Raw genomic sequence first — 25,241 nt, 5'->3', positions numbered from 1 at the left:
GTGTCATAGAGGCGGGTGTCATATAGGAGGGTGTAATAGAGGAGGATGTCATAGAGCAGGGTTGTTATAAAGGAATGGTGACATAGAGGAGGACTGTCATAGAGGAGGATGTCATACATGAGTGTGTCAGAGCAGGGTTGTTATAGAGGAAGGGTGTCACAGAGTAGTGTCATAGAGGAGGGCATCAGAGAGGAGGGTGGCATAGGGAAGGGTTGTTACAGAGGAGGGTGTCAAAGGGGAGGGAGTCATAAAGGAGGATGTCATAGAGCAGGGTTGTTATAGAGCAGGGTATCATAGAGGAGTGTCATAGAGGAGGGTGACAAAGAGGACGGTGTCAGAACACGGTTGTTATAGAGGAAGGGTGTCATAGAGGAGTGTCAGAGGAGGAGTGTCATAGAGGAGGGCATCATAGAGGAGGGTGTCATGGAAGAGGATGTCATAGAGCAGGGTTATTATAGAGGAGGGTGTCATAGAGGAGGGTGTCATAAAGGAGGATGTCATAGAGCAGGGTTGTTATAGAGGAGGGTGTCATTGAGGAGGGTGTCATAGAGCAGGGTTGTTATAGAGGAAAGGTGTCATAGAGTGTCATGGAGGAAGGTGTCAAAGAGGAGGTTGTCATAGAGCAGGGTTGTTAGAGAAGGGTGTCATAGAGGAGGGTGTCAGGGAGGAGTGTCATAGATGCGGGTGTTATAGGACGGTTTCTTCCAGGAGAGTGTCTTAGAGGAAGGGTGTCATACAGGAGGGTTCATAGAGGAGGGTGTCATAGAACAGGGTTGTTATAAAGGGTATCATAGAGGAAGGGTGTCATAGAGGTGGGTGTCATAGAGCAGGGTATAGAGGATGGTGTCATAGAGGATGGTGTCATAGAGGAGGGTGTTATACAAGAGGGTGTCATAGAGGAGGATGTCATAGAGCAGGGTTTAATAGAGGAAGGGTTTCATAGAGTTGTCATAGAAGTGAGTGTCATAGAGGAGAGTGTCATAGAGGAGGATTGTCAGAGCAGGGTTGTTATAGAGGATGATGTTATAGAGGAGCAGTGTCTTAGAGGCGGTTGTCAAAGAGATGTGTCATAGAGAAGGATGTCATAGAGCAGGGTTGTTATAGGGGATGGGTGTCATAGTAGAGGAGTGTCATAGAGGAGGGTATCATGGAGGATTTCATAAAGCAGGGTTGTCATAGAGGAAGGGTGTCTCAGAGGAGTGTCATGAAGGTAGGTGTCAGAGGAGGGTGTCATAGAGAAGGGTTGTTACAGAGGAGGGTGTCATAGGGGAGGGTGTCATAGAGCAGGGTTGTTATAGAGGAAGGGTGTCATAGAGGAGGGTGTCATAGAGGAGTGTCATAGAGGAGGGTGTCATAGAGGAGGGTGTCATAAAGGTGGGTGTCATAGAGCAGGGTTGTTATACAGGAAGGGTGTCATAGAGGAGTGTCACAGAGGAGGGGTGTCCTAGAGGTGGGTGTCATTGAGGAGGTTGTAATAGAGGATGTCATAGAGCACGATTATAGAGGCAGGGTGTCAAAGAGGAAGAGTGTCATAGGGGAGGGTGTCAAAGAGGAGGGCGTCATAGAACAGGGTTCTTATAGAGGAGGGTGTCATAGAGGAGGAGTGTCATATAGGACGGTGTCATAGAGGACAGTGTCATAAAAGATGCTGTCATAGAGCAGGGTTGTTATAGAGGAAGGCTGTCATAGAGGAGGAGTGTGATAGAGAAGGGTGTCATAGAGCACGTTATAGAGGAAGGATGTTATAGAGGAGGAGTGTCATAAAGGAGGGTGTCATAGAGGATGGTGTCATATAGGAAGGGTGTCATAGAAGAGGGTGTCATAGAGGAGGGTGTCATAGAAGAGGGTGTCACAGAGGACGGTGTCATAGAGGACGGTGTCCTATAGTAGGGTGTCATAGAGCAGGGTTGTATAGAGGAAGGGTGTCATAGAGGAGGGTGTCATAGAACAGGGTTGGTATAGAGAAAGGGTATCATAGAGGAATCGTGTCATACAGGAGGGTGTAATAGAGGAGGGGTTTCATAGAGGAGTGCATCATAGAGGAGGGTGTCATAGAAGAGGATGTCAGAGCAAGTTTGTTTTAGAGGAAGGGGTCATAGAGATGTGTCATAGAGGAGAGTGTCATAGAGGTGGGTGACATAGAGCAGGATTATTATAGAGGAATGGTGTCATACAGAAGGAGTGTCGTAGAAGAGGGTGTCATAGAGGAGGGTGTCATAGAAAAGGGTATCATAGAGGATGGTGTATTAGAAAAGGGCGTCATAGAGTAGGATGTCATAAAGGAGGATGTCATAGAGCATGGTTATATAGGAAGGGTGTCATAGAGGAGTGTCATGGAGGAGTGTCATAGAGGTGGGTGTCATAGAGCAGGGTTGTTATAAAGGAATGGTGACATAGAGTAGGACTGTCATAGAGGAGGGTGTCATACATGAGAGTGTCAGAGCAGGGTTGTTATAGAGGAAGGGTGTCACAGAGGAGGGGTGTCATGAAGGAGGGCATCAGAGAGGAGGGTGGCATAGAGAAGGGTTGTTACAGATGAGCGTGTCATAGGAGAGGGGGTCATGAGGATGTCATAGAGCAGGGTTGTTATAGAGGAGGAGTGTTATAGAGGACAGTGTCAAAGAGGAGGGTGTCACAATGGAGGGTGTCATAAAGGAAAGTGTCATACAGGAGGGTGCCATAGAGGAGGGAGTCTTAGAGGATGGTGTCAAAGAGCAGGGTTGTTATAGAGGGTGTCATAGAGGAGGAGTGTTATAGACGAGGGTGACATAGAGGATGGTGTCATAGAACACAGTTGTTATAGAGGAAGGGTGTCATAGAGGAGGAGTGTCATAGAGGAGGGCATCATAGAGGAGGGCGTCATAGAGGAGGGCATCATAGAGGAGTGTGTCATAGAGGAGGATGTCATAGAGCAGGGTTTAATAGATGAAGGGTTTCATAGAGTTGTCATAGAAGAGAGTGTCATAGAGTGTCATAGAGGAGGAGTATCAGAGCAGGGTTGTTATAGAGGGTGTCATAGAGGAGGTTGTAATAGAGGATGTCATAGACCAGGGTTATAGAGGTAGGGTGTCATAGAGGAAGAGTGTCATAGAGGAGGGTGTCAAAGAGGAGGGTGTCATAGAACAGGGTTCTTATAGAGGAGGGTGTCATAGAGGAGGAGTGTCATAGAGGACGGTATCACAGAGGAGAGGTTTCATAGAGCAGGGTGTCATAGAGGAGGATGTCATAGAGCAGGGTTGTTTTAGAGGAAGGATATCATAGAGGAGTGTCACAGAGGAGGGGTGTCATAGAGGAGGATGTCATAGAGCAGGGTTGTTATAGAGGTGGAGTGTCATGGAGGAGGGTGTCATAGAGGTGGGTGCCATAGAGCAGGGTTGTTATAAAAAATGGTGACATAGAGGAGGACTGTCATAAAGGAGGGAGTCATACAGGAGAGTGTCAGATCAGGATGGTTATAGAGGGTGTCATAGAAGAGTAATGTCATAGACGAGGAGTGTCATAGAGGAAGGTTTCATAGAGGAGGTTGTCATAAAGGAGGATCTCATAGAGCCGGGTTATTATAGAGGAGGGTGTCAGAGAGGAGGAGTGTCATAGAGGAGGGCATCAGAGAGGAGGGTGTCATAGAGGAGGAGTGCCATTGAGGTAGGTGTCATAGACGAGGGTGTCACAGAGGAGGGTGTCATAAAGGAAAGTGTCATAGAGGAGGGTGTCTTAGAGGATGGTGTCATAGAGCAGGTCTGTTAGAGAGGAAAGGTGTCATAGAGGAGGAGTGTCATAGAGGAGGGTGTCCGAGGATGGTGTCATAGAACACGGTTGTTATAGAGGAAGGGTGTCATAGAGGAGGAGTGTCATAGACGAGTGTCATAGACGAGTGTCATAGAGGAGGAGTGTCATAGAGGAGGTCATCATAGAGGAGGGTGTCATAGAGGAGTGTCATAGAGGAGGGTGTCATAGAGGGTGTCATAAAGTAGGATGTCATAGAGCAGGGTTGTTATAGAGGAGGGTGTCATAGAGAAGGAGTGTCATAGAGGATGGTTTCATAGAGGAGTGTCATAGAGCAGTTTTGTTGTAGAGGACGGGTGTAATAGAGGAGTGTCATAGAGGATGGTTTCATAGAGGAGAGTGTCCTAGAGTAGTTTTGTTGTAGAGGAAGGGTAATAGAGGAGTCATACAGGAGGGCATCATAGAGGAGAGTGTCCTAGAGGAGGAGAGTCATAGACCAAGGTTGTTATAGAGGGTGTTATAGAGGAGGGTGTCATAGAAAAATGTTTTTATAGAGGAATGGTGACATGGAGGTGAAGTGTCATAGAGGAGGGTGTCATAGAGGAGGGAGTTATAGAGGAAGGAGTTAAAGAGGAGGGAGTCAAAGAGGAGGGTGTCATAGAGGAGGATGTCATAGAGCAGGATTGTTATATAGGAGGTTATCATGGAGGAGTGTCAAAAGGACAGTGTCATAGAGGAGGGAGATACAGGGGGGGATGTCATAGAAGAGGGTTGTTACAGAGGAAGGGTGTCATAGAGGAGAAGTGTCATAAAGGAGGGTGTCATAGAGGAGGGTGTCATAGAGCAGGGTGGAATAGAGAAGGAGTGTCATAGAGGCGGGTGTCTTAGAGGTGGATGTCATAGGGTTGTTAGGAGGGTGTCATACAGGAGGAGTGTCATAGAATGGGAGGAGTGTCATAGAATGGGAGGAGTGTCATAGAAGACGGTGTCAGAGAGGAGGGTTTCATAGAGGAGGGTGTCATAGAGGAGGCTGTCATAGAGCAGGGTTATAGAGGAAGGCTGTCATAGAGGAGTGTCATAGAGGAGGGTGTCATAGAGCATGTTAGAGAGGAAGGATCTTATGGAGTAGTGTGTCATAAAGGAGGGTGTCATAGAGGATGGTGTCATAGAAGAGGTTGTCATAAAGGAGGATGTCATAGAGGAGGGGTTTCATAGAGAGGTGTGTCGAAGAGGAGGATGTCATAGACAAGGTTGTTAGAGAGGAGGGTGTCATAGAGGAGGGTGTCATAGAGGAGGGTGTGATAGAGCAGGGTTGTTATAGATGAAGGCTGTCATAGAGGAGTGTCATAGAGGAGGGTGTCATAGAGCACGTTATAGAGGAAGGATGTTATAGGAGTGTCATAAAGGAGGGTGTCATAGAGGATGGTGTCATATAGGAAGGGTGTCATAGAAGAGGGTGTCATAGAGGAGGGTGTCATACAGGAGAGTGTCATAGAGGAGGGTGTCATAGAACAGGGTTGTTATAAAGGGTATCATAGAGGAAGGGTGTTATAGAGGTGGGTGCCATAGAGCAGGGTATAGAGGAGGTGTCATAGAGGAGGAGTGTCAAGAGGAGGGTGTCATACAGGGGGGTGTCATAGAAAAGGGTATCATAGAGGACGGTGTAATAGAGAAGGGTGTCATAGAGGAGTGTGGCATAGAGGAGGATGTCACAGAGCAGGGTTATAGAGGAATGGTGTCATAGAGGAGGATTGTCATGGAGGAGGGTGACAGAGGAGGGTGACATAGAGAAGGGGTGTTATAGAGGAGGGTGTCATAGAGGAGCAGTGTCTTAGAGGAGAGTGTCAAAGAGGATTGGTGTCATAGAGAAGAATTTCATAGAGCAGGGTTGTTATAGGGGATTGGTGTGATAGTAGAGGAGTGTCATAGAGGAGGGTATCATAGAGGAGGATGTCATAGAGCAGGGTTGTCATAGAGGAAGGGTGTCAGAGGGGGGTGTCATAGAGAAGGGTTGTTACAGAGGAGGGTGTCATAGACGAGTGTCATAGAGGAGGCTGCATGGAGGAGGGTGTCATAAAAGAGGGTTTCATAGAGGATGGTGTCAAAGGACAGTGTCATAGAGGAGGATGTCAGGGAGGAGTGTTATAGAGGTGGGTGTTATAGGACGGTTTCATCCCGGAGGGTGTCTTAGAGGAAGAGTGTCATACAAGAAGGTGTCAAAGAGGATGGTGTCTTAGAGGACGCTGTCATAGAGCAGGGTTGTTATAGAGGAAGGCTGACATAGAGGAGTGTCATAGAGGAGGGTGTCATAGAGCACGTTATAGAGGAAGGATGTTATAGTGGAGTAGTGTCATAAATGAGGCTGTCATAGAGGAGGGTGTCATAGTGGAGGGTGTCATTGAAGAGCGGTGTCATAGAGGAGGGTGTCATAGAGGAGGGTGTCATAGAGGAGGATATCATAGAGCAGGGTTGTTATAGAAGAAGGGTGTCATAGAGCATGGTATCATAGAGGAGGGTGTCATAGTGGAGGTGTGTCATTGAGGAGGGTGTCATAGAGGAGGGTTGTCATAGAGCAATAGTGTCATAATGCAGGGGTGTCATAGAGGCTGGGTGTCAAAGAGGATGGGTATCATAGAGGCATGTGTCATAGAGCATTTTTCCCTGGAGGTCAGTGCACATCATAGTGACTAGTCAACAGGTCGACTATCTGCTCTCTGCCTGGTGGTCAGCGCATGTCATAGCAAGTGGTTGAGCGGTCTTAGCATATCATTAGCATATTACACTTTGATTGGTTGAACAGATGACTGGACACTTAGCCTATTAGTCTTTCATTATATAGGATTCCCTATGCTGTGACATCCCTGTGATTTTTTGTAACTGGCAATTGGTACTTCTTAATCCCTTCACCTTTTCATCCAGCTCCCAAACCCCCTCCCATTGGACAACCATCAAAATAGTCTCAGTATCTATGAGTCCATTTCTGTTTTGTTTGTTTGTTTGTTTGTTTCTTTAGTTTCCACATATAAGTGAAATCATATGATATTTGTTTTTCTGTCTGACTTAATTTCACTTTGCATCATACCCACTAGGTCCATCCATGTTGTTGCAAATGACAATAGTTCATTCTTTTTACAGCTGAGTAATACTCCATTGTATATATGTACTACATCTTCTTTATTCATTCACCTATCAATGGACACTTAGGTTGCTTCCACATTTTGGTTATTGAAAATAATGCTGTAATGAACATAGGAGTGCATATATCTTGTCAAATCAGTGTTTTGGTTTTTCAGATAAACACCTAGAAATGGAGTCAGTGGGTCGTATGTATCCTCTGAATATATCAGAACAACTGAGTCTAGTTCAATGGCTTGTTTGGGTTTTCACTTTTAATTTTAGGCCTTGAGAAGCTCCTACAGAAGGTGAGCACTCAGACCTGAGAGGCTCCATTACCTTGTCCACACGGGAGATTCTGAGGAAACCAGCCATATTCACCAAATTCTCAACCCCCAGTGAGAGACTGGGAAAGGAACCATCATTTAAGAACTCACAGAGTTAACTGAGGCACTTGTATTTGATTAGAAAGACAGGGTTGCAACTTATTTACCAGGTTTTAAAATATTGCTTCATAAATATGTTTGAATTTGCTTGTATGTATAAAGCACTTCTTAAAGAACATAAGAACTAAAAGCAACAGTGATCACCATTGTGAAGTGGGAACTCAAGATGGGGGATAATGATGAGAGAGAATTTTTATTGGATATCTTTAAACATATGTTCTTAAATCATGTGAGTATATTATCTATAAAAAGAAATTAATTTTTCTAAATAAAAATACACATTAAAAATAAAATTTTCACATTCATAAAACAAGCCTACTAAAATAAAGACACACATCTGAGGAGTAGAGAGTGAAGGAACCAAAAAGGCATCTAAGACACTTGCCACTCGGATGCTAGCCCAGAGATCCTATCACAGCCATGGGAGTCCCTCACCTATCAGTGGACTTCGGGCCTCTGTCGTGTGCTCTGTGTGGCTCAGAGAGGAGAGAGAGGGACCTTGGGACATGACAGGAGGAGGAAACATTACTCTTCATTTGGTAAAGGTGGAATCAGAAGCAGGACGTATTCTTCCGTGTTTTATAACTTTTAGTATCAAGCCAGAATTCTTCTCACAGAGCTCCATGTGCCCTCCCTCTTATCTCAGGGTGTGGCCCATTTATACAGTCTTTCTAGCCACCTCAAGACCTCTGGCTCCTGAGTCTGTTATTTCTGCCTTCAAATAAGCTTTAGTTAAAAAGAAACAAAACTTTTGTTTACTTTCAACTGTAGTCCTTTGTCTCATATTGCTTTCACAATCCAATTTCTTGAGCTATTAGGAATGATTTTCTCTCACTTCTTAATAATCTATAGTCCAGTTTCTACCTCCACTCTTTCATTAAGTCCTTTTTCTCTGAAGTCCTCATTCACGCTTTAAGACAAATCTTAAGGTTGGTTTCTTCATTGCCCTTATTCATCTTGATCTCCCTTTTTCAAATAATGAAGCTAATATCCGTCTTACTAAACATCTTTTCTCCTTTTATTTACAAAGCACCCAAAAATCTTTCAGTCCCTTCCTAATCCTCACAACCGGGCCTTTTCTTTATTCCTGCCTCAACTTAAAATTCAGTTGCCACCCCTCTTCTCTTCTTCATCTATTCTCATTTTCTCAGGAAATTCATCTGTTCTCAAGATTTTACCTGATGGCAAGAGCAAAGCAGATGGGGCCTGAAGCCTGGCTCTATGACTTAGTAGCTATGCAGTTTAGGATAAGTGATTTCAAATACCTGAATTCAGTTTCCTCTGCTCTAAAATGGGGATTCAGTAATTCATTCAACAGTTTTTTATTGAGCATCTACTATGTATCAGGCACTGTTCTAGGTACATGTGATTTATTAGCAAATGAAACAGATAAATATTCCTGCCCACACAGAGCTCCTATTCTAGCAGGGAGACAAACAAAAATAATAAACATACTAAATAAGATAATTATATAAAATAACAGAATATGATGAGAGCTATAGAAAAAAAATTAAATGTCAGATTACATCATTTAAAGGTGTTCAAGGTAGGCTTCCCTGAGAAATTATTATGAGCAAAGACCCAGAGGAGGTGAAGGAGTTGGAAATGAGGGTGCCTGCTGGAGAGGGTGCGGGCAGAGGGAACTGACAAGGATCCTAAGGGCCAGGGCAGGCTCTGCTTGTTCTAGGAACACCAAAGAGGCCAGTGGGAATGGAGAGAAGTGAGTACAGGGAAGACCAGAGAGGAAATCAGGAAGCCAGTCCATGTAGGACCTCTGAATGTGACGGGAGCTGGTGCAAGGAGACACGATCGGATTTATGTTTTAAAGGATCACTATGGCTGCTGTGCTGGGAAGAGACTGTGTTGGGAGCTGGATGGAGCAGAGAGGCCAGCTAGGAGGCTCTGTCGGTAATTCAGGCAGGAGGTGGTGGTGGCTAGTACCAGAGTGAGAGCTCTAGAGAGGAAGAGAGGTGGCCAATCTAAGATAGTAAAACCCACCTTGTAGAATCTTATGAGAAAATAACTGCAGTTAAAGTGCCTAGTAGATGCCTGGTACAAGGAAGATGTTAAATAATACACTCTTTTATTATGTTATATTTTTCAAGTAGAATAGATAATATGAAGGAGCTCAAAGCTAGAGTATGATATTAAAGGTCAGCTGACCTGGGAATTGGAAGCTGCCCTCATTGGAAGTCATGAAAGGAGGTTAGGCTGAGAAAGGAGCTTAATCTCCTTTCAGCCTTCACCTCACATCCCAACTTGAGGACAGTATTTCCAACTTCTGACAAAACACTTCCCTTAAACGTTTCATCACATACTCAATATCAATGAATATTTATTTTTAAAATTTACCTTACCTCCATTTCAAGCCAGTTACCAATCTAAACGTTTCCTTCGCCCTAGCCAGTTTGGCTCAATGGCTAGAGAGCGTCAGTCTGTGGACAGAAGGGTCCCAGGTTTGATTCCGGTCAAGGGCAGGTACCTCGGTTGCAGGCTCCTCCCCAGCCTGGGCTGTGGTTGGGGGCATGCAGGAGGCAACCAATCAATGTGTTTCTCTCACACTGATATTTCTCTCTGTCTTTTCCTCTCTTCACTCACTCTAAAATCAATGGAAAAACCTCCTCTGGTGAGGATTAAAAAATAATAATAATAAAATAAGTGTTTCCTTCTATTAAAGTTATGCCAGTCCTACAGGTTGAAGACAGCTTCATCTTTGTAGAATTATGAAATAAAAGGATGCTGTCATTGGAAGTTGGTATTGTGGCCATTATCTGCTTAAAAAACATCTCTGTTTACAAAAGAACTGAGGCCCAGATGCAGCATAACTAGCTATGGGCCACTCCATATGACTGAGCATGGCCCAGAACCAGTTTCCTGAAACCTTTCTCCAACCAACAGCCCGCTCCCCCTCCCTCCATCCCCCCACCCACATGACAGCAGTCCCTCAGATTGGCTGCCATCTCTGGGCTGGTCACCACCAGAGCTGCTTTGACCAGCTTTCCTGTGATTGGCAGTTAAGCTAATCAGACAGGCTATGGCAGGCCATGGCCTATGCTGCTTGAAGTATGCTGGCTCTGGGTTCAAATCCAGGCTCTGCTCTTACTAGCTGTGAGGCCATCAGCAGGTTTCCTAACTATGTTCTGCCTTAGCTTCTTTGTCTGGAAAATGCCTAGCTCCCAGGACTTAAGTAGCATATGACATATAAAGCTCTTAGCACAGATTCAAGCACAAAATAAGAGTCCAAGAAGCATTAGTTATTTGTGGGTTATATTACTACTCTCAGTGCCTTTCAAAGAAGTTGCCATGGATGCCCATCCACTGAACAAATTCTAATTGCCTGAGTCTGGCCACTGGGGCCTTGCAGCAACCGGGTCTATCAAATGGATGGAAACTTCCATTGCTTTCTGATCACAGCCTTCCAGTCAAAACAGCTCGCTATGTTCCCCCATATCATGCTCATTGCCAATCCTTACCTATGTTTCAGTTTATGCTCCTCCTACATGAAATGCCCACCTTCCTTCTCTCTAACTTCCCAGCTCCACTGATATTACTTCTTCTCTACAATACTGTAGTATGTATATGCAGCACGTATTGATCGCTTCCTTAAGGAGGGCATGGAAGCATTTAATTATACCATGGGTTCCAGAGCAGACCGCCTGATCTCTCACCCATAAAATGGTGTTAATATTAGGGTTGTTGTGAGGATTTGACAAATAAATACTTTGTAAAAACAATTATTAATATGCTATTATTATATATTGCTATTAACTTCCCCTCTTTTCTTAATGTACCTTCATTTTCTTTCTACAGGTTATTCTGTCCATATGTACTACAGCAGTCCCCCCTTACCCACAATGTTACTGTCCATGGTTTCAGTTATCCACAGTCAAATGTAGTCCCAAAATATTAAATGGAAAATTCCAGAAATAAACAATTCATAAGCTTTAAATTGCATACTGTTCTGAGTAGCATGATGGAATCTCACTCCATCCTGCCCAGGAGGTGAATCATCCCTTTGTCCAGTGTATCTACATTGTAATACGCTACTCGTCCATTAGTCACTTAGTAGCTGTCTAGGTCATCAAATTGACCGTCATGGTATCACAGTGACCCCTGTTTTACTTAATAATGGCCCCAAAGCACAAGAGTAGTGATGCTGGAAATTCAGATATGCCAAAGAGAAACCCTAAATTTCTTTTTTTAGGTAAAAGTTCTCTACTTAATAATAAAGGTAGAAAAATTATATGCTGGGTTACTAAAATTTATAGTAAGAACACATCTTCTACCCATGAGATTGTGAAGAAGGAAAAAGAAACCCATGCTTGTTTTGCTGTTGCACCTCCAACTGCAAAAGTTATGGCTCCAGTGTGTGATAAGTGCTTGGTTAAGATGGAAAAAAAATATGAAATCTGTGGGTGGGAGATATGCACAAAAAGCATTTTCCAACTGACAGCAATGTGTTGTAGTAGAAAACGTTGAGCCTATATCAACACTCCAGCAAGAAGTCCCCTAATATGAGTGACACTAAGCCATTTACTGCAAGTAAGAGATAGTTATAATAAGATAGTTTAAGAGAGAAAGACCAAATTCATATAACTTTTAGAACAGTATACTGTTATACTTTTTCTATTTTATTGTTAGTTATTGTTTACTGTGCCTACATTATAAATTAAACTTTATCATAGGTATGTATGTGTAGGGGAAAATGTAGTATATAGATAGGTTCAGTACTGTCTCTGGTTCCATGCATCCACTATGGGTCTTGGAACAGAACCCCTGTGGATAAGGGGAATTACTCTATCCAGTCTTAAATCACATCCTATGGTATAAAGCTCAGTCCTGAGGATTTTGATGTCTATCCTCAAAGATTTCACCACACCTAATAATTCATTCTAAAAGTACAGATTTACCGAAAATATCAAGTCCCCATCTCAGAGCCCATGGGTGGTACAGAGTATAGGTAGCACGGTTATTAGCCAAGGGCCTCAGAGAGGAGAAAGACTGAAGCAAAACAAAGTTTCCAAAAAATATCTGGCCTATTTCTACAGGAAGTTAACAGTGGAGTTGTGGAAGCTATTCTGGAGTTAGAACAAACAAGTGAAAAAGCACTGAGGGCAACTGGAATATTCTATTCACATATTCCTGAGACATGGGTGTTTGCACAGCTACTGCTCTGCTTTACTCTGTATTCCACCCACAGGGTCCCACCTCTCGTCAGGCGCTGTGTTAGGTTTGGGCACTACAAACAAGAATTCTATACCAGGCAGGGGTACATCAAGCTAATACATTGACAAGGACTGTTCTCAAGGACACATACTCTGTCACAGTGCAGTGATCATGAGCTTTTTCTGCCTTTGGGGAATCAGGTATGTTTACCAAAAATAGCAACACATTTTATATGAGTGGAGAGAGTTGAACTTTTTCCAGCATGACTTCCAAAAATCAGGTAAGGTAAGAAATCACTCTGATTAATTAGACTAACTTACCTCTATTTTTTCCCATATGGCTTCATAGTTGTCTTGGTGTTGAATATCTTGCATAAGTTTCTGAATTAAAGCAGATTTTTTGGCAGCATGGCTCTCATTTTTCTCAGAAGATGACGCTCTCTCTGACTTCTCATCCATGTATTTTTTCATGCCAGAGAGAGGCATACACAGCTCCTCGTCAGAAAGAATGTCACTCAGGGGCCCAGACTCAATGCTCTCCCCCAGCGAAGAGGCTATGTCACTGGATGAACTGGGAGACACCCTGCCTAGCCTTGTACGCTTCTTCTTGACATGGTACGTTGGATAGATCTCAGAATCTGAATTCATTTCAGACAGTTCCCAGTCATCGATATTCTGAATGGTTTCTCCTCTGGGTTTTGGAGGCAAAAGCTTCGTTAAGTTTTCCAACTTCAAAGCTAATACTTCTGTCTGCTTAAGGTGAGAGGGCAGTGCCAGGTACTCATCGGAGCCATACCAGGCCTCCACAACCTGCCCATTCCTTGAGACGTGGCTTGGGGAGGAGGAGTAACTTTTTTTGCTTTTGTGTTTTGAAAGAAGGGGTACCGGAGACATGACACTGTCCGAGCCAACAGGAGATCCGCTGCTTTGAGTAAACGGTGGGGAACTGGATGTTTCTAACTGCGCTGGTAATTTGGCATCCCAACTGCTCTGAGGATACTGCTCAAGGGAGGATGTAGAAGCAGAATCGGTTTCTGGCCCCTCCACGGCCTTGGAAGTACAAGAGGGAATTCCGTTCGGCACTCTGGAGCTCCTGGTGATTTCGGTTTGCTGGCCCGAACCAGTTCCCGCTTTAGGGGTTTGGCACGGAGGCACCTCTTCTGGGCTCTTATGTGGCTTTTTAAGTCGAGGTTTCTCTTTGTGGCAGTTGTTGAGCCTTCCCAGGCTGGAGGAGATTTCTTTCATGTGACTTTTGACTGTGTTTTCAAGATTCCCGCCCCCCATCTTGTGCAGACACTCGTAGGACTGACTGGCGGCCGAAGGGCTGCTGGGGTAGGACGCCTGCAACACCAGGCAGAGCTTGGATCTGTCAGGAGGATCCACCAGGGAAGGGGTGCTTCTGCTCATCTCGGGCTTGAGATCAACCATCTGCCTCTTTCCGTCAGCACCTCTCAGGTTATTCTTCAAAGCGTCCTCTTTAAGGAAAAGCCCTCTTTTTGGCAGCGTGGGCTGTGTGGGGGAGTCCTCGTTATAATTAAAGCAGTCTCTGATGGATCGCTTGGGGGTTGTGTTCTCACAGGGAAGAGGCTGTTGGTTCTTTGCTCCAGGTTGGGAGGGAGAATTGGGTTCTTGCTTCGAGGTCTTAGAAAAGCACTGGACAGTATTTGTCAGAGCTTCCACTGGAGATGACATGCCCTGCTTTGAGCCTGGTTGCTCCTCGACTGCGGGAGCCTTGTTTTCCTCACACCCACCTTTATCATCTGCTGAGCGAGAACCTTGAGATGCCCCCTCACTCACTGCTTCGCTGCAGTTGGAAGCGATGGGGTCAGTGGCCACTGTCAGTAACCCAACACTTCGGATAAGCTCAGGGAACTCCTTCTCCATCTCACCGTAGCTCCAAGCGTCAAAGGGTTTGCTTTTGACCTGGCTCATGTCACCCAGGCCACCGAGCAAATCCTCACTTGGACTATAGTCAGACAGTTCAAACGCAGTAATTCCACAATCCAGAGACAAGTAATTTTGAGAGCATTTGATAGTTAGCTGTCCTGAGTCATCCACTTCCGTTAGAGAATCGAGCCGGCCCTGAAACAGACAATGGCAGTGGTTTCAGTAAATGGAACATCAATTACACTCAGCTGCTGTTCAAATGAAATCTCAGCAGAGGCCGCTAAGAAGGTCAAAATGCATCAGTCTCCGTTGCTTCTGGTTTGACATACAGAATGGCATATTGATCAATTATCACATTACTTTATATAATATCCTGTTCTTAAATATTCAAAGATTTTTCTTTAATCTAGAGAATAAAGCCTCGATAGAAATGGTCAAGGTCAACCCCAAAATATCCATTCTTGCCTTAATGTTCTATCTTAAAATAATGCATTGTTCAGTTAATAAACATTTTTTAAATGATGTAATAAAATTTCTGGGAACAAATCAATGTAGGAATAACGTCCCCATGAGTGTCTCTTTTGCTTATTGCTATCACTCCATCACCTACCACAACTGGCTAACTCATAGTAGATGCTCAATAAGTATTTCTAAAGTGTACTAAGTCTGTCACGTTAAATATATATTCACAAATCCCAGGAAGGTGAAACATGAATTTGCACATAACAAAAGCAGTTCAAGACTAGCTTCTATTTCTCCCCACCCTTTCTAAGGTAAACACCCAAACTCCTGGAGAAAATTATTCAGTATCAAAACTCTATCATCTTAGTTCCCATCACTCTGCATGCATTTCTCCCCTCACCTCCTCACCCCCACCCCTGCTCCCATTTGTTTATATTAGATGCCACCTCCACTGTTATTTATAATTTGGGGTAGGCCAGTTTGAAATTTCTCTATGCTAAAAAATAGTAGTACAAGCAAGTATTTTAAGTTTTTTCATCTTTAATTATGCAATTAAGGTTTTTGTCTCATTACTAACGCGGTTTCTGGCATCACACAGCCAACAATTTTTCACTGATGATTTGTTCGGGATGAAAGGAATCCCATTATGTGACCCAGGCTGAAGGACAGCCTGGTCTTATCTAGTCCCTTAGGAGACGAAGGATGGATGGAAACGGAACTGTTACATCCACAGATCTCCATTCTCCTGAAGGAGAAACCAGGTGAGCAAACTGAAGCTGGACCTCATGTAGCTGCTGCACCCTGTGTCCCTTCAACCAGGATACCCCGAGTTCTGACCTCTCTATAGGTTTTTCTGTTCATTTGCTTGCTGTGTTTTGGCAATGTTTTCTTCCTTCAGACCTTTAACTTACCTTTATCTCCTACTCCCCTCACTCCCCTCATCCAGATAAATAATAATGATGAAAGGCCTCATTTCACCTTTCTAAACCTCAGTTTCCTCCTCTATAAATGGGGATGGTTAATTACTACTATTTCTTTTTCATTTAAATCCCCCAACAACTTTCTTCTGGTGTTGGGTCTATATTATTGTTTTATATAACCAGAGCCTGAGCCAAAAGAAGGTACATAACTAGCAAATGTCCATACTCTGACCTTGGTACCATAATTTTCTGTGGTTCATTAGATATTTTTTAAATGGACATATCCTCTACTCCAGTTTGTTCTCCACATTGCCACTGGAGTAAGCTTTACAAATCTGTTACGGTTAATTCTCTGCTTAAAGTTCTTTATTAGTGTCCTGCTAAGTAAACCCAAACCCTTCCAAGAACAAACATGGCTTCACTGGACCACAGTGTCTGCCTGCCTCGAGCCTTTGCACATGCTATTTCCTCTGTCAGGAAAGTTTCCCACCTATAATACCCTGTAACTTATGAATTCTTACCCCCTCAGACCTCAGATTAAGTTGTATTTCTTCAAAATTCCAAACCCTCACCTAAGTCAGAATCTTTCCTTAGAGACTCTTGTAAAACTATGTTGTTTTTCCTTTAAGAATTTGTCTCAATCTTTAAATAAATACTCTGTGGTTATTTCATTACCTTGTTTCTCCCACTAGTGTGTATGCACCACAACAGTATAAATCACATAGAAAATGGCTGACTCACCAGGATACCTGCAACACTTAGCATAGTGATCTGCATTGAACAAGCACTCAAGACATATCTGTTGAATAAAATTTCAGGGTGGGGAATCTTTTTTCTGCCAAGGGCCATTTGGATATTTATAACATCATTCAAGGGCCATACCAAATTATCAACTTAAAAATTAGCCTGCTATATTTAGTCAAACATTTAATTAACTCACTGCTAACGCCTTGGCAGGGCCAAACCAAATGATTTTGCGGGCCTTCTAAGGCCTGGAGGCCGGATGTTCCCCACCCCTGCAATACATGAATGAATGATGACATTTTGGAATGTATCTCAGAGGAATGTAACTTCTTCCTCTGATTATGTAGTTTCAGTTGACTCCAGTGATGACAAGCCCAATCTTCAGAGTCAAATTCTACCTCTATCATTAGTTAGTCATGTGACCATGACCCAGTAACTTGATGTTGCTAAGCCTCATTTCCTTCATCTGTAAAAAAAAGGAATAATGATAAGCCATGTCATAGCGCTGTTGTGAGAGTCAAAAGAGGTAATATATGTAAAACACAAGTCTGACACATGGATAGGTATTTAATGAATGTTCACTCATATTATTATTTTACTATTCAAGTATATTTAGGAAGAAACTTTTATCAAAATGAGAGATATCCTTTTGGCAATTATACTGCACAAAGTGAGAAAACAGTATTAACTGCCAAAATGACCTAAATGGAATTGTGTGGCTTTAATGCTACATACCTGGACCAGGATCATTAAATAACAAAGTCAGAAGCCAAAAATCACCAAGGAATGAGACAGCCAAATAAAGTCACACTTTATACAATTTTTAAAGAAAGTACCGTATTTTTCCATGTATAAGACGCCCCCCACTTTTCCAACCCCAAATTAAGAAATCAATATTTTAAACATTTTTCTGGTTTTCCTCTTAAGGTCTTCTTCTTTTGTGGCATCTTAAGGAGTTGTTCTTCCTGTTTTCTCCACTGTCTGATCATACACTCAGTGGGAGGAGGTCCACATTGTCTCTCTGCAGCTCTATTTCCATGCTCTTTTGCATAGCTGGTTACATTCAGTTTGAATTTTGCAGAGTAAGACAATCGCTTACCAGTATATATCTTTTTATTTTTTGACATCTTTACGGGCTCAGAATGCTCTGGTCCCTGTTGCATCTGTACACTCTCTATCTCCACCTCCAATTATGGCATCAGCTGACGTCAGTAACAATAAGGCTCATGGTTGGAGGAAGACTATTTGACAGGTAAGGGCAGCTATGAACCCACCAGGCTCCCTCCTTGGCTGACTTCTGTGTATAAGAGGCCCCTCGATTTTCAATCTAATGATTTTAGAAAAAAAAAATAACATCTTGTACATGAAAAAATACGGTAATGTTGGGGATTCCAATTTAAAGGCAGGTTGTGTTTTTATTTTTTTAATTTAGTGGCTTAGTATTCAGAAATTACTCCTTTTTGAAAATGTATTATAGCCGAGATGGACGGCATGGCTCAGTGGTTGAGCATCGACCCATGAACCAGGAGGTCATGGTTTGATTCCCGGTCAGGGCACATGCCTGAGTTGCGAGCTCGATCCCCAGTGTGGGGCATGCAGGAGGCAGCTGATCAATGATCCTCTCTCATTGATGTTTCTGTCTATCTCCCTCTCCCCTCCTCTCTGAAATCAATAAAAATATATTTTTAAAAGTGTATTATAAGTGATGGGTAAGTTCCAAGCTATCCCATTAGTTTATACTTAAATTACTAACTAATTGAAATTTGCATTATTTTCTACCCGATTTCTCATAAGGCGCAGCACTGTGGCTACTTGAGCGAGGTTAGAGAAGCATTAAGAAAAAGTGTTTCTATGATGGGTAGAGAAATAGGAATTTGAGAGTTCGGGTAAAACTTTTAGACACTGAAAGTGTCAGCCACCTGTTTCTGGACAGGCTTGGGACACAGTAGCCCTGGGAAAGCTTTGGTTCCCATTTTCACGGTCAAAGAACCTAAAGATCAGGCATCCTGTCTAGCTAGAAAATAAGAGGCACTCGTGAGACTACATATCAGAGAATAGGGTATGGCTCCCTTTTCCTAGGTCTTCCCCCGAAGACCCCTTCCCTACCCACTCCTTTGTTTGGAAAACAAAATACTGCGCTCAAAAACCCTTAATGCTCCACGGTAAACCCTCTCCCATCCTGTTCCCGCCCAGGCCAACTACTTCTGTGCGTGGTGGATCGTCACTCATGGGTAACTCTTTTTAATTCAGACTGCATTTTTAATGTGAAAAAAATCCCTCCCTGAAAAACAAAACAAAAAAACAGCACATGGCATATCTATTTCATATCCTAAAGACCAAGTGACAACCATCTACCTATATATTTTTAACCCAGTTGGTTATTAAAGAGCATTTTTCAAAAGTATTGCTACAGATTTCTTTATTATATAGGAAGGTGATTTTTACCCTAAAGTGTTTTTCATTTGTTTGGCTGGTTTTGTTTTGGTAAGGTGTTTGTCAATTTGCTTTACAAGATATGGTCTGCTCTATATTTAAGTTAAAAAATCATATATTTTGTTTTAGCCAGGACAGGAAGAGAGAGAACTTGCCACTTTCTTCTCAACTTTCAAATTTACTCTTTAATGTCGTTTGAAACTCAACCAATTTCCAAGAAGGGCAAATGCATTCACCTTTATTGGAAGGACATCTACTATTCTAGTTTATCAGCATGTTTTATGCCATTTCCCTCTTCATTCTATAAATCTTTCACAGCTGAATTTATTCTGATAAATTCAAGAATTTATTCTAATTCCCTTCCAGTTTCCCACAATTCCAGTATGCTGACAGAAACAAATAAAACTAAGCAGTCTTTGAAATGTTATCATGGAGTCACACTAAAAACACAAATAGGATCAGGAATCCACAGCTTCGGGAAAGATGACAATGGAGACAGTGTTTTAATTCATAGAAAAATATCCACAAAGCAGATGGCTAAGAATTCACTGTTCCGTTATCCCTCATATAGCATATTGTTACAAGACTAAACACTGACTTTAAACATGCCAATGTATGAAATTGCTTCCAATTAAAGCTGTAAAAAATTGCAGAGCTCACATTGTGAAAACCTTAATACTACTTACTTGTAACATAACTGTGAAAATAGCAGCTTGTACCTGTACCTCAATTGCTTTTCATCATTCTTGGAATACTACTTCACTAATGATATGCATTCAAATATATGCATGGTAAATGTATTCCACAAAACTAACAACAATATAACAATATATCCACAGCTCCACAACAAGGGTTGGCAATCAGTAAATGGTTATTAAATGAATAAACAAATATGTAACATGAACTGGTTTGACTCAGTGATTTCTAATGTCCCTCTAGTAGTAGATAGTGGGTAGATCTGAGGACTGTTCAATGGATGCTGTGCAGAGCCAGCAGAGCACATGGGAGGAACAAAAAAAGAATGCATAGGTCAGGGATGCCAGGTAGATATCTAAGGAAAGATCTCTTCAGCATTTAGACAAACCTTTCCCATCTATTATCTTCACCTCATTATCATTCATCTCATAGGTACCAGATTTAGGGCAGAGTGGGCCAGTAGGAATTCTTCATGGTCTCCCATAAGCACAAGAGTACCTACTTCAGAGGGATGGCATCTGGGGACTGACACCCCATCTATATATATAAAAAGCCAGCGACCAGAACGTCGTAACGACCAGAACGACCAGTCACCATGACGTCCACTGTGGCCAGCGAACCTCCCACCACCCTCCTCCCAGTTGGCCCTGCTCCTAATCAGCCTCTCCTACCCCAATCGAGGGTGGGGCCACCGGCCAACCCCCCCACCTGGCCCCACCCCAGATCGGCCCCCCACCCCAATCAGGGGCAGGGCCGGCTGGCCAACTGCCTGCAGCCCTCCCCATGGCCGGCCCCACCCCTGATCAGCCCCCACCACCCTGACCAGCCCACAGCCCCTCCCCCCAGCCAGCTCTGCCCCTGATCACCCCGCCTCACCAATCGGGGGTGGGGCTAGCTGGCCAACCTCCCATGGCCCCTCCCCAAGACACTGACCCCTGATCACCCCCCCCCACCTCATTCGGGGGCAGGGCTTGCTGGCCCACCGCCCAAAGCCCCTCCCCATGGCTGGCCCCACCCCTAATCGGCTCCCCACCTCAACTGGGGGAGAAGCCCACCTGCCAATCGCCTGTGGCTCCTCCCCCCAGCCAGCCCGGCCCTGGCCAGCCAACCTCCCTCCATCTCCTCCTCCCAACAGACCCAGCCCCAATCCGCCATTGGGGCCAGGCCGGCCGGACCACCCATGCACGAATTCATGCACTGGGCCTGTAGTATGAATATGAATACACAAGCACTCTGCCAAAGTCAGTATCACCTAGTCACTGTCACAATAAAAGGGAAAGCTAAATGAAAATGAAGGTCATGACTTAATGCTAGAAGTGAGCCTAATAGATTTTGATTCCCATTAACTTTCAGGATCTTTGCCACAGAAAGATCATCACTTTTATGAAAATAACTAGGGGCACAGTGTGCAAATTCATGCACCTTGAAAGGAACTGTGGGCCTCAAGGCTGCAGTGGGCACAGGGGTGGGTCTCGGCCCATCCTCTGTGCCCCCGCCCAGCCTTTCCTGCCGTAGCCCCCAGCCCCCTGTCTGCCAGCAGCCCCGCTCCAAGCTGATGGCGCCTGCCCCACTTGCACCCGCTGATGGCGCGGAGCGATTGGAGCCAGCGCCAGCAGCGTGTATGAGCAATGGCTGCTGCCCCAATCGCTTCTCAGGAGCAGGGGGAGGTGGAGAAGCCCTCAGGGGTGATCAGGCCTGGCAGCCACCACTTGCATCCATTGATGGCACCAAGTGATTGGGACTGGCGCTGGGTGCTGGCAGCGGGTGAGAGTGGCAGCTCCAGGCACCGGCTGCAGGTATGAGCAGTGAGTGTGAGAGGTGGCTGCTTGCCCTGATTGCCCCTCAGGAGCAGGGGGAGGTGGAAAAGCCCTGAGGCACAATCGGGGCCAGCAACCGCTGCTCGCACTTGCTGATGGTGCTGAGTGGTCAGGGCCAGAGCCGGGTGCAAGCAGCGGCTCTGGTACTGGCAGCAGGTGCGAGCTGGGCCAGCGTAAAGAAGCAAAGAATTTTCAGTAACCACCAGAGGCTCCCCTAGATGACAGTGACCAGCACCCCGCCTTGGTCTGGTGCCCCCGCTCACCTGCTCCACCATCCCACTGCGGCCAACGCCCACCATGCTCTGCACACATCATAACAACCAGTTGTTTGGTTGTTTTGCCGTTCAGTCTATTTGCATATTAGGGTTTTATACATATAGATAATCAACAAGTATAAATTATTTATGAGACTAGACACAGATCTGTTTTGCTTATTGGTAATGTTGGAGCCAGTAAAACATTAATAAATTAATGAACTATGCAACACTCTTTTTAAGGCCTTTTAATCTTATATATTCATATAAGTTCCTAATAAACTTGTATAATACATATCTTCCACAAAACCAACAGTGGAGCTCTCAACTGTGTGTTGAGAGACAAGAGACTATATACATACATACACACTCTATGTATCTATATATGGTATATATGTGTGTATGTATGTATCTATCTACCTACCTACTTATTTATCTCCCTACACACACAGCCCCTGCTTAATTAGCTATCACAATGCTTTGCTCTGTAATATGTGTCCATTTTATTGGGGAATAAAAGAATTTGTTTGGGTTCAAATTTACAGTATTCATTCTTAAGCCATGCATCAAGAATAACAACAAATTCGTTAAAGTGTACTTAATATGACTACAAAAAATTTAAATATGTTGATTGTATAAAATTCTAAAGTTCATTGATTCACTACATCAAGAATGATTTTTCTAAAGCATGAATTTAATCATGTCTATTCCCTGAACAAACTGTCTTAAAACTAAAGTCCAGTTCTCTCAGTATGGCTTTTTAATATGGCTTTTTAACTTCACAATCTGACCTTCCCTTACCTATTAGTTTAAAGCTGTTTCCTGGTCCCTTTTTTTGCTCCATTTTTATCTGTAGCTCCTTGAGCCTGTCATTCTCTGTCTTACATCTGCACCTTTGAACCTGACGTTCCCTCTGTCTAGACATTTTCCCCCTCAGTTCACCAGTTTGATCCCGATTCTCCTGTAGGTCTCAGATTAGACTCACTCCTGGGAAGGCTTCCTGTCTGAATTAGGTGCTCCTTCTCTGTCCTCCAGTGCATCAGATAGACCTATCACCGTATGGCCTTAATGTCTGTTCATGTGCCTACATCCCCCGCTAGGCTCTAAACTGCTCGAAAGCAAAGACTATGTTTTGTTCACTATTATATTCTTAGCACCTAATGCTTGGCCCATAGTAAGTGCTCAATAAGTATAAATTAAATAGGGAACAAGGAGCCAAATTAATACAAGCATGGGTGGTTTCTGGGCAAACTATCAGGTAGGTGTGAGTTAATTCTGATCTAAAGCTTCATTCACATTAAAAGTGCCCGAGCTTCTGTCACTATACCTCGGTTCAAAGCCCAGCTCAGGATCTGCTTACCTACCTACAAAGAATTCCTACCCCACAGCTCTGTGATGAAAACATTCTCAAAAGGTCACACTTGACAACACATGATATGGCTTCAAAAAAATACCCACCTCAGCTGTCTCCTCGGAGAAAGCTTGCAGAATGTCCGTCTGCCTGGTGTAGTTGCCATTGGCGTCCTGCAGACCTTGCAGGATGCGCTCCCGCAGAACCAGCACCGAGACCCGGAGCTGGTGCCAGAGGAGCTGCACCGCGTGGATGTCCACAATCACATTGACAGAGTAGGACAGCAGCTTCAGGGAGAACTCAGTCTCAAGGAGGGCATGGATTTGCTCAACATGATCAGAAATATCTTCGCAAATGTCCTGCAGTGGGGAAAAAAAAAAAAAAGCAAAGATAGGATGACTTCTTTGCCAAAAGGTCACTTCTTCACCTGACACCAATCATCAGGGCCAACAGGTCAGGTGAGCACATGTTAGAGAGTGGGCCTTTGTTAGTTGCAGGCCATGTTCCTGGGCACCGGGCCTTTTGCGCATACAGGTAAGTTGATCTTTTCCTAACCCACAAAAATTCTTATTCTTTCAGATACCAAAATCCTTTCAGGTGCCAAGCTGAGAGGTCACCTCACAAATCCACTCTCTGTTCTCTTTATTTACAGTTTGTGATTCTGGCAAGTGAGCCAACAGCTATTCTTTTTGCTGGTGGTGAGCTCCATGGAACACACAATGTTTCAGGACGAGGCTTCATCCAGACACCAAGCATGAAGAAAGATGGGCTAGAATCTGTGTTCCATAGGAATTACCACCTATTGCAGGGGTGGGCAAACTTTTTGACTCAAGGGCCACAATGGGTTCTTAAACTGCACCGAGGGCCGGAACAAAAGCATGGATGGAGTGTTTGTGTGAACTAATATAAATTCAAAGTAAACATCCTATCTAATAAAAGAGAAAAATGGTAATTGGCGTACGACGATACCCTTTTCATTGGCTAATCAGGGCTATATGCAAATTAACTGCCAACTAAGATTGGCAGTTAACTGCCAACAAGATGGCGGTTAATTTGCATATGTAGGCACAATGCAGGGAGGCGAAAGGGAAAGCAGGAAGAAGCCCCCTGCCACTGACAGTGATCGGAAACCCAGGGGGGAGCTAAGAGCTGGGGGGCAGGGCAAATGCGGGGCCGCCTTTGCCCTGCCCCCCAGCCATGATTGGAGAATCAGGCGCCTTTGCCGCCCTGGCCAGTGATAGCAGGAAGTAGGGGTGGAGCCAGCGATGGGAGCTGGGCACGGTCGAAGCTGGCAGTCCCGGGAGCTAGGGGTCCCTTGCCTGGGCCTAAAGCGGAGCCCGCGATCGTGGGGCCACTGCAGCTGCGGGTCCCCGCTGCCCGGGCCGGACGCCTAGGCCAGAGGTGTTAGGCCTGGGCAGGGGCAGAGCCTGCAACCGCGGGGAGCTGGGGGTCCCCTGCCCAGGCCTGACACCTCTGCCAGAGGCCTCAGGCCTGGTCAAGGGGCCGATCCGGTGATTGGTGATCGGAGGGTGATGAGGGTCAACTCCTCTGGCCGAGGCATCAGGCCTGGGTGGGGAGCGGAGCTGGGGATTGGGGGGATATGATGGTCCCCTTGCCCAGGCCTGAAGCCTGGGTCAGAGGCGTCAGGCTTGGGCGGGGGGTGGAGCAAGCGATCAGAGGGAGATGGGGGTCCCCTGCCCAGGCATGATTCCTGGGCCAGAGGCCTCAGGCCTGGGCGGGGGCCAGAGCCAGTGATCGGGGGGAGATGGGGGTCCCCTGTCCAAGCCTGACACCTCTGGCGTAGGCGTCAGGCCTGGGCAAGGGGCCGATCAGGCGATCGGAGGGTGTTGGGCGTCTACGCCTCTGGCCGAGGCATCAGGCCTGGGCTGGGGGCAGAACCAGTGATGGGGGTAAATGAGGGTCCCTTGCCCAGGCCTGACGCCTCTGTCAGAGTCGTCAGGCCTGGGCAAGGGGCCGACCCTGCGATTGGAGGGTGATGGGGGTCAACGCCTGAGGGTTCCCAGTATGTGAGAGGGGGCAGGCTGGGCTGAGGGACACTCCCCCCCGACACACACACACACACACCCAGTGCACGAATTTCGTGCACCGGGCCCCTAGTCATTACATAAAAGGGTACGGTCTTTTTTTTTTTTTAGTTTTATTCATTTTAACGGGCTGGATCCTGCCCGCGGGCCATAGTTTGCCCACGGCTGACCTATTGTCAAAGAA

The 25,241-nt window shown here is 44.8% G+C and overlaps 1 protein-coding gene across 2 annotated transcripts in view; it reads right to left on the bottom strand.

The window, feature by feature from the left end:
• Positions 1–25,241, bottom strand: part of AKAP6 (A-kinase anchoring protein 6) — a 502,115-nt gene that overhangs the window by 283,304 nt on the left and 193,570 nt on the right. For both annotated transcript variants that reach the window (XM_059710250.1, XM_059710259.1), the window contains exons 3-4: positions 23,120–23,371; positions 12,770–14,530 (exon numbers count right to left, since the gene is read on the bottom strand). In XM_059710250.1, coding sequence (XP_059566233.1) covers positions 12,770–14,530; positions 23,120–23,371 — 2,013 coding nt within the window. The remainder of the gene's footprint in view (positions 1–12,769; positions 14,531–23,119; positions 23,372–25,241) is intronic.

This window comes from Myotis daubentonii, chromosome 1 (assembly GCF_963259705.1).
Source record: "Myotis daubentonii chromosome 1, mMyoDau2.1, whole genome shotgun sequence".
In the NCBI taxonomy this organism is placed as follows: Eukaryota; Metazoa; Chordata; class Mammalia; order Chiroptera; family Vespertilionidae; genus Myotis; species Myotis daubentonii.
The sequence above is the reverse complement of the archived record's forward strand: the minus strand, read 5'-3'. Positions and strand labels throughout refer to the sequence as shown.